The sequence below is a fragment of the Delphinus delphis genome, chromosome 11 (assembly GCF_949987515.2).
Source record: "Delphinus delphis chromosome 11, mDelDel1.2, whole genome shotgun sequence".
NCBI lineage: Eukaryota > Metazoa > Chordata > Mammalia > Artiodactyla > Delphinidae > Delphinus > Delphinus delphis.
Window position 1 is genome coordinate 22690023 of NC_082693.1, and position 10240 is coordinate 22700262.

A 10240-nucleotide genomic window follows, 5' to 3' on the forward strand; every position below is an offset into this window, starting at 1 on the left:
ATTCTGTCTTGTTGAAATTAGCATTCCAGAACATGAACTCAAAGAGGAAAGCAGAAACATGGAAGAAGAACAGGAGACAACTGGTGAGTTGAAGGCAGAAGTTTGTGCCCTGGTCCTAAACTCTCACTTGGTATTTGCTTGGTAATTTGGAGCTTCACAATGATTAGTTCTTACTTCATAGCAATGATAGAGCTTGTTCCAGGATCATAGAGTTTTCCTAGTTTCTCGGTAACATTTCCCTGCCTGTAAAGGAAAATGCTGATTTTTACTTTATGATTTCACTTCAGAATATTTTACCAAGCATATCTATAGTTAGTTAATCTGTCTATTTACGAGTGCATTCTCTATAAAACTCACCGAGATGAGTGTAAATTGTAGTAAATGCCGTATGATTTTCATGCTTCCATTTTCCCTACCTGTCCTGATGCAACAAATGTCAATCAGCATAAGTAAGGTTATTGTGTGCTTCTAAGAACTTCATAGAGAAAGTAAACAGAAAGTTAGGCATGTTAACAGTGTTACAATAAAATAGATAAAATAAAATTGGAAAGCAGACTTTACTGCAGATAAACTTAATGACTGCTTTAATGTGGAACGACACTGTCTATTTTTAACCCCACACGATTCCTCCTCCATTACTCAGCAAATATTAGAATCATTTGCCCCTTTTCCTCTTTCCCTTTATCCTCTTAACTAGGTCCATGAACATTGTCAAGGTTAGGAATGTGCCTTTTGACTTTAATTTCCTAACTTCTTGTACAACAGCCTGGTACATATCGACACTCTAAATATTTGTTAAATTCAACCAAGTGATGAAGAGAAACTCATTCAGCAGTCCCTCAGGAAGGTAAATAGACTGAAAGGCAAGAGTCTGATACCCTCTCAAAGCAAATAAAATGACCTTTGCATTATTGAGCTCATTCTCTCATTAGCCCAAGTAAACTTTTTGTGCTTGTAAAACATTTTGGTGTTTTTATAAGTTTTTTAAAATGTTTTGAGCTATGCATTAATGACAGAATCTTCCTTCTACTTTTAAATGTGTCACTTTTAGATCAGATTTTACAATTGAGAAAAGAATTGTAGTATTTCCTACTTTTAAAGGGAAAAATGAATACTGCCTAAGGCTATGGTGGGAATTCTGTACCCCCTGATTACAGAATATTCACACTGATTACTCATGTGCAGGTTTTATTATTCTTGTGACCATCGTGACTTACATCAGTGTTTCCCAGTGAAGAAACAGAGGGGACTCTTGGTATTTGGGGCAGGAAATTCTTTTAGAACCTGTATCCCCTGCCCACTCTATGCCAATCATAAACTGCATTGCTTTCTGATGGATAAGCAGTGCCCTGGAAATGAGTTTATAATGAAAATACGTGACGTTTTTATAGTAGGCTGTAGTTTACAAACACATTCCTTCGCTTGTTTCATCCTCGTATCCACTCTGTTAGGGCAGGTATTACTACTCCAATTTTATGTGAGCAGAAGCTGAGGCTCAGAAAGGTTGAATAACTTGCCTGAGAGCACATTACTAGTGAGTGGGGAAGGCAGGCTCACTGGGCACAAGCTTTTTATTCTTTTTGGAATGGATTTAGCGCTAAATACATAAATAACGTTGTTGAGCTCTTTGGGGGACAGAAATCATGTCTTAAGTAACAAATTATCTGACTCAGTGCCTATCACCAAGCCTTATACATGATAAACACGCAAAACAAGTATTAAATGAAAAATTAACTTCTGTATATATTGTTTTTTCCAGTAGTGAGCCATACTTGGATCTTTAAAAAAATATATATTGAGAACACTGATTTGACAAGCTGTTCCTTTGCAGGCATATTCCACAGTGGGGACACCAGATTACATTGCTCCAGAAGTGTTCATGCAGACGGGGTACAACAAATTGTGTGACTGGTGGTCTTTAGGAGTAATTATGTATGAAATGCTAATAGGTATGTTTTATCATTCATTTATGTACATACCATATAAATTTCCTTGAGTGCCACTGATGAACATATTGTAGATATTATGGGCTGAAACATCTGAACTCTTTTAACTGATTTCTGACATCCGCCAATGTTAAAATACACACTGATAAGTATCAGTGAGCTCTCCAGGGATCCTCTGTCAGGAAGGGGGCATTTAACTGGAACTCCCGTGTATCAAAATTGTGTCTGCATGGCCTTTTAGGTAAAAGAGGGGCAATGCTTTAAATCCTTTACTTTATTGACTTTATTAGCAATTTTATTATAAATGGCTGAATGGTGGTATTTTTTATCGTTAAGCAGAGCACCCAGGGCTATTTTGTTTTTTGTGACACACATATAATAGGTGTAGCATATTTGATCACAAAAGCTCATGAAACTTGTTTTCTCTGATACGTAGGATATCCACCTTTCTGCTCTGAAACACCTCAAGAAACATATAGGAAAGTGATGAACTGGAAAGAAACTCTGGTATTTCCTCCAGAGGTGCCTATATCTGAAAAAGCCAAGGACTTAATTCTTAGGTTAGTAGTTAAATCCCTAGAAGAGTTTGTGGTATCTTAAAACTTCACAGGGACCTAAAAGACTAAATTGCCTGTTTCAGCTTTGTGGGAGGAAAAAGACTATCACTGATCTATACAGTCAAAGGCATCAGTAAAGAAAAGGTGTTTTTTAAAAATGAAGACTCTTAAAAGGAATTATGCAGGAAGAAAAGTCAGAGTTAAGAAGAGGGAAGAGGCCTTGTATTATTTCAAAGGTCACTCCTGTTAAAATACAATGACCTGGGCTTCCCTGGTGGCGCAGTGGTTGAGAGTCCGCCTGCCGATGCAGGGGACACGGGTTCGTGCCCCGGTCTGGGAAGATCCCACATGCCGCAGAGCGGCTGGGCCCGTGAGCCATGGCTGCTGGGCCTGCACGTCTGGAGCCTGTGCTCCGCAACGGGAGAGGCCACAACAGTGAGAGGCCCGCGTACCGCAAAAAAAAAAAAAAATACAATGACCATATCCCTATTCCCTAAAGAGAAAGGGAAAATAAATTCTTAGTAGCAGTTCATATCACAAAAGTCTCTACATGAAACCTTTTCTAAGCACAAGATTCCATTCTGTTTCTCAACTAAGATGAAGTGTTTAGGCTCTGTTGTAAATGGCTGGAAGGAATATAAATTGGGCAACCCATGGGAACAGCCAGTTGGCAGCATATTATACAAAATCTTCAACTGTCTATGACCTTTGAGCCAGCAATGCTACTTCTAGGAATTTCGCATATGCAGATAATCAGATGTGTGTAAAGATTTAGGTACAGTATGTTGATATTGTTTTTAGTAATGAAAAATTGAAAACCTTCTAAATGTTCAACAATAGTGAACTGGCTAAATAAATTGTAGTGTTTCCATGTGTAAATTGTAGAAAATGAAGTTATAGAAAAATATTTAATGACTTTGAGAAATGTTCTAAGTGAAAAAAATAGTCCTAAAATGGTAACTACTTATTAACACAATATTTTAAAAATTATATTAAAAGACTAGAAGGAAATGGCTTCAGTGTTTATAGTAGTTATGTCTGAGTAGTGCAATTATAGATGATTTCTATTTTTTTCCCACATCTCCCACAATAGAGTTAACTTCAGTAAACAGAAAAAAAGATGAAATGTTTGAAATCATGCAAATAGACTACTTTAGATGTAATCTGCATATGATAATTTCTCTGTCTCCGTTTTCCAGGTTTTGTATTGATTCTGAAAATAGAATTGGGAATAGTGGAGTAGAAGAAATAAAAAGTCATCCTTTTTTTGAAGGTGTAGATTGGGGGCACATCAGGTATGTTTATAGGCTTTGAGTGGGAGAGGTCTGAGTAAAAACTTTTCTACTAGATTTGGTGATTAATTTTTCTTTGATTCTGCTAGATTAAATACAAGAAGTAGCACTGTGATAATGTGATAAATCAGTGTTCTCTGGATTATATAAATGAGTGAGACTATAGTGGCTATAGCTAAATGACTCATTTTATCTAATGTCCACTTTAAGGAAAAAGCACATATTGTGCCCCTGTTTAGATTTTGATATTCAGAGTTACATGACGGAGACTGTTCGGACAACAAAGATATCATTACATTTGACTCTATAACCCCTCATTTTTGTCCTCTAATTAATATACCATACTGTGTCTCCTTCATTAATTTGTAAGAATATACAGTCCCTCTTTTGAACATTGTGGGGAAAGTTAAATAATGCAAGTAACTTTTAAGAATTTGCTTACAGTTGTTCGTTGTGAGCATTGGCGTTTATTCAGTCTGTGGCCAAACCACCTTCAGTGGCTCTGGTCTGTTCCTCAGACAGCAACAGTTTAGAAACAAGTCTGATCGTGCCGTTTTCTTCCTTCTCTTTGCACTTAGAATAAAACTAAGGATCCTTAACTGCTTTTCAGGATCGTAGGATGTGGCTCTTGCTTCATCTGTACAAGCTGCATCTTGTATGGTCTTTCCCACTTCTCCCACCCCAGGGTTTTGTCATTTGCTCTTCATTCTGATGAAAATGCTCTTCACCTCCCTGCCCCTGCCCTTGCCCTGCCTAGCCAGCCCCTTTTCACCTTCAAGACAGTCTATGTGTCCCTTCACTGGAGATCTTCACTGGAGCTTCTGTGATATGCTAGGCACTCTACCTGATTATAGCCAATTTGGGGGGATCATTTATTGTATGTCCAGCACTGTTGTAAGTGCTTTAGATGCATTTCTCATCTTATCCTCATAATAAACCTGTCACAGAGAATTAATTTGCCTGCAGTGCCTCAGCTAGTGAATGATCTAGCTAGAACTGCTAACTAGAACTAGACCCAGGCAGTTTGATTCTAGAGTCCTGACTCTTACCTGCTACACTGTATTACACTGTCTATACAACACCTCATTGAGCAGAACTATGATTCCCCCCTGTTACAGTTGGAAGGATGCTTAGAGACTACCAGTCCAGTCTCCTGGTTTTATATTAGGGAACAGTTCGCAGTACCTAAGGTCATCCTGCTAAGTAATGACAAGAGATTAGATCTCAGGGCACCAGGGTCTATGCTTCTTTACACTAAACTAATGTAAATTTATTAAGTTAGTACATTAAGTATAAATAGGTTAGAATAATTCTGGGGAAAATATATACATGCTCTTACATAATTCTGTAAACTTATCACCTAATAGATCCAATAAGTAGTTATTAAAAATATAGAAGCAATAAAAATTGATAAATTCTTTTAACTATTTTTAGCATGATAAGAAGGTATTTTCATGACTTAGTATTTTTTTAACCTAATGTCCCTGATTCCCTTAACATTTATATGACTGAGAAGTGTTTGGATTCAGATTTCATCACAAATGTGTAGTCCCTTCACTCTTTGAGCCCCTTATTTTCCTAAATGACTTGATTTACGGATCCTCTACTAGAAGAATTCTATTCCTGAATTAATTAGGTAGGATCCAGTCCCCACAATATCTAGGGTACTTTATATAATGACAAAGTTCTTTAAATAAAATCTTTTCAGCTTTCCCTTTCATTAACTCTTATTTTTCCTCTTTAAAAAGACAGCATGAGAAAGTCTTGGTACAAAGAAATAAAACTTCCAAGTAAATGATAATATTTTAATAAAAAAAGTATACTCATCTATGAAATCCACTTAACTACAGGTATTTTCAAATCCATAATAAATTTCCTTGGCTCTTCTAATATCTATAGAACAGCATGCAGAATTTGCAGGCAGGATTATGTTTTGGAAAACTGAGTTCAAGAAAACTTACCATGGTTACTCAATACCTTTTTATAGGGAAAGGCCAGCAGCGATCCCTATAGAAATCAAAAGCATTGATGATACATCAAATTTTGATGACTTTCCTGAATCTGATATTTTACAACCAGGTAGGACAATCTACAACACAATTAACACTATTAAAAGTCTCTGAAGATGATGACATTTTCATTAATGAAATCCCTTTGCTCTTCGTTAACTTTTCTATCTTCCTAGTGCCAAACACCACAGAACCGGACTACAAATCCAAAGACTGGGTTTTTCTCAATTATACCTATAAAAGGTTTGAAGGGTTGACTCAGCGTGGCTCTATCCCCACCTACATGAAAGCTGGGAAATTATGAATGAAGATCACATTCGCTCACAACCCAGAGAACTCAGGTAGCTGCATCACCAGGCTTGCTTGGCGTAGATAACAGTACACTGAAATACTCCCGAAGATGGTGGTGCTTCTGACTACAAGAGGAAATTCTACAGGATTAGGATTTCTAAGACTACTACAGGAATTGGTTGGCAGTGCCAGCTGGCTTTTTTTTTTTTAATATTTTATTATTTTTGTTAACTTTATTATATGAAGGTACTGGAATAAAAGAAATGTACATCCCTTTCTAACTGCACTGCCTACATGCGTATTAAGGTCCATTCTGCCTGTGTGTGCTGTGGCTTTGTACTGTAACACCTCTAATCAATTCAGGAGCAACATATGTCATTTAAAGCAACATAGGCTAACCTGTAGGTAACACTGCAGTATTGCTGTTTTACTGCAAACCTTATGGGTCTAGATAATCAATAAAAGCCATTAGAACACTTGCCCTATTGGTTTGGACATGTACAGAATATATATGAAGACAAATTCCATAATGGTTTTAAGACATTTTAAAAAGGAAATACACTGGTTATTTAAAAAATAGAATTTATCATGTTATTGCACAAACTCCACAGTAGGGAGTGACAAGTTTATAATAAGGAGGAAGTTTTAACACCTTCACTCAAGCACTCCACTAATATATTTACTTTGCATTCAGAAATACTGATGACCTTTATATACGTAGTCTGTATACTCATAGGGAGATGTACTGTATTATATAAAATGTAAAGTTGCTTTTCTTGTGACAAGAGGACTTCTTTTTTAACAAGAGGACATGGCATTATTTTAATTTGATTATGGTGAGTTGAATTTAAGAAATGACCATGAGGGCTGCTTGTAGAGAACTAGTGTATTTTTATTAAACTATTTTTTTAAACGTCAGACTTCTGATCATGTAAATGGACTTGTAGAGAACAAAGAGCTATTTACTTTGGTTTTCTAGAAAGTTGTTACTTATCATGGCTGGTTAACTTTTCTTTCTTTTGATGAAAATTTTTCCTTTGATAGTACTTGTATTATTGTGCCATTATTTTCTTATACTCCAAATGTACCAAAGATCCTGAACAGAGTGGATGTTCACAACTGAGGAGAATTCTACTGTCCTGTGGGAATGCTGTCTTCAGATCTTTGATAGAGGCCAGTTCATTCAAGGGCAATATTGTTCATGTTTAGCTACATCACTGTGGCTAATGTAAATGGAATTAAGGAAGTAAATGAAGGCCGGTGGGTTGTGATTAGAGAACAGGCGTGATGATGTCAGCAGCAAATTCTTCGGGTATTTCCCTAAGAATGGAATAGCCTTTTCTAGCTCAACATTTTAATTTTAAAATGACTCTCTGAGGTTTTGGTTTCATCAGTAGTAGTGGAGAAGTAATACTTTATCAAAGAATGGCCTAATGTTTGTCCTAACTGTTAACTGGTGGAATTTTTTTAGATACAACAGTTATCACTATTACAAATGATCTGTGATCAGAATCTAAAATGATAATTTATTTGTACGGATGTTCTTCTTAGTGGGGAAGAATTGCATAGGATCATTATGCAAATCTACAAAAGATTTTATAAATGTCGCTGCTTGCTGGGGAACTCCACAGTGTTTTAATAAGGTCATTCTAGGTTTTTTTCCTGCCCTGTTCTCCCCTTCCCCTCCTCCCCCCTCCTTCCCTTCCCTCCCTTTCCTTCCTTTGCCTTTCCCTCACCCCACTCTTTCCTAGTATTTGTTTGATACTTGTTATGTGTTCATCTAATAGTTCATCTCCATTTTTCTTATTTGGATCATCTCTCATCTAGGAGAGAGATCTATTAAAATCCTGGGGTTATCTCAATTTGACTAACTCTGGTTTTTCTAATTATAACTGCCTCTAATTGTAAAAAATCTTTAACTTATGTTTAATTTTATGAGATTTTTCTCAAACGCCCCCCCCCCATTTTAAAAAAGGATGTTTTGCTAGTGTGATAGTGAATGGGTAAGATATGGGGAAATTGCAACATTCTCTGGCTCTAATATGGTAACTCTTCTAGTATAAAAAAATTCATTAATTCAAGTTGGAGAGAGATTGACATAAAGGAGCTGAGTTTACCTTTTAATTGAATAAGAATAGAGCATTTTAGTTTCCATCTCCTTCATTCTTAATAATAGGAAGAACTGGGGAACAGTTATGGTTTCTTGGCAGTGGAAGGGCAGTTAGGGAAAATTTACTTTGTTTAGAGTCTCATTTTTCCCTGGAGTTAATAGAGTGATTCATAATCTTTGGGGTTTCCTCCTCATCAAAAGCATTTCTTAAGTGCCTATCTAGAAGCAACTGAAGACTGTATCTGCCCTTTGGAAGCTAAGAATTTGATTCATGATGCAAATTAGCTAGATGATTTGCGAAGTACCCTTGAGATTGAATTTTCTCTATTATATACTTCCCATATTTCAGGTGAACCATTTAATTTAAATGACAAAACCCTATCTAATCAACTGAGCATAATGACATTTTCTTTAAATTAGACTATTTTGAATTAAAGAGTTTTGTTATAAACTGTGTGTTCTTGGTTTTTCTAAGTATATAGAAAGCTTGTATAATTCAGATTTATTGATTTCCTGATTTAATGTAGACTTTGACTTTTTTTATTAAAAAAACCTTTATATTAAAGCAAGTTATGTTATTTTTCTTTTATGCTTTTCTTATTAACATAGCTTTAAATCTTTAAATTTATTGAAGCATAGTACAATCTGAGAATAGGGAATTTCTTATAAGTCAACCTCTTCTGAATGGAATATATATATGATTTAATAAGCTATTAGTTGAATGGAAAATAAGTGTGGAATATTCAAAACTTTCTTTGGTTGCTAAGGCTCAAGATAGAATTTCATTTATTTCTATAATAACATACTTTTTCTGTTTTTTTAAACACCTGTTATCTTTGTATAAATCTGTATATCTCAAAACATTTTTAAGTACATTTATTTTTGGTGCTTTATTGTAGAAAACCTTTAGACAATCAACCCATCAGTATCTACTGGTAGGAGAAACAGCTATCCATCTATCAATGATCTACAAATAAACGAATTGAGCTTTTAATCAGTAGAGAGGTCCCTACCCACCAAACACACTCTCTCTTTGAATTGCTAAGACTGAGAACATTCAAAATAACCGTTTTGGTACAACCATGATTATTTCCTCTTGTCTTTATTTAAATTTTATTTTCTCTATAGAAGTGCACTTATTTCTGGAAACTTTTAATGAAACAAACACTTGGAACAAATATAAGTACAAGACACTTAGGACTACTAGAGATATTTTAGATTTTTGTGAAAAAAAATGAGGGAGATATTGCTGTTTTAAAAAGGTCTGAAATAATAAAAATAGATCTTAGTTATTTTTTTTAAAGCAATATAAATTATTCAGTTGTCTGGAAAAATAATCACCAGGCTATCGAGTTCTGTCTTCAGTTACTGAGTTTCAAAGAAATGTTTTGGTGGCATGAGGCCTTTTTCCTTGAAGGTAAGAAAAGAATAAAAACTATGTTTATAATATTTCTGCTGGTGAGGTTTTTTGGTTATATTTTCAAGTTTTGAGATAGGTGTTATCCAAAACTCAAGAAAGACTATTTTGTAAATGTATCCAACTTTTATACTTAAAGAATTACATCAAGAACAAAATAAATATTTTAAGTTTCAATTGTGTTTAAACAATTAAGATAGTTGTACAGGTTTATATACAGCTACCCCACCCACTAGGCCAAAACCAATTGGCAGGCAGAAGTGAAATCTAAAATGCCTCAAAATTAAATTGAAAATGCCTCAAAATAGTATGGAAACGAGTGATGTAAGTGCCCCAGGTACCCAGGTACCACCACACCTGTCCCATGGGAGACACTGATCATTGATCATGATACTCTTTCTGCTGAGCTCAGAGAGAGCCAATCAGAATCCTATTCATCCTAGTTGTGCTCCCAACTGTTCCCTGACTGACATTATTTCAGTAATGCTGTTGTTAAGACAAAACGGTGAAAACATTGAGTGTCAAAATTTGGACGCTGGAGCAAACTTGGACTCCTCTCTACATTTACCTTCTTTCAAAAGCATCTTGTGATTAAAAGAACTTACATTGGTGTACAAA

The 10240-nt window shown here is 35.4% G+C and overlaps 1 protein-coding gene across 2 annotated transcripts in view; it reads left to right on the plus strand.

The window, feature by feature from the left end:
- The window catches only part of STK38L (serine/threonine kinase 38 like), an 83500-nt gene extending 73582 nt beyond the window's left edge, over positions 1 to 9918 (plus strand). The window contains exons 9-14 of one of the 2 annotated variants that reach the window (XM_060024489.1): positions 22 to 83; positions 1832 to 1949; positions 2383 to 2506; positions 3703 to 3798; positions 5783 to 5874; positions 5981 to 9918. In XM_060024489.1, the coding sequence (XP_059880472.1) occupies positions 22 to 83; positions 1832 to 1949; positions 2383 to 2506; positions 3703 to 3798; positions 5783 to 5874; positions 5981 to 6108 (620 nt within the window). In that variant the 3' untranslated portion in view covers positions 6109 to 9918. Of the gene's footprint in view, positions 1 to 21; positions 84 to 1831; positions 1950 to 2382; positions 2507 to 3702; positions 3799 to 5782; positions 5875 to 5980 lie in introns of those variants that run through there. The other variant, XR_009521173.1, reaches the window with a different exon arrangement.
- Positions 9919 to 10240: the final 322 nt, after the last annotated feature.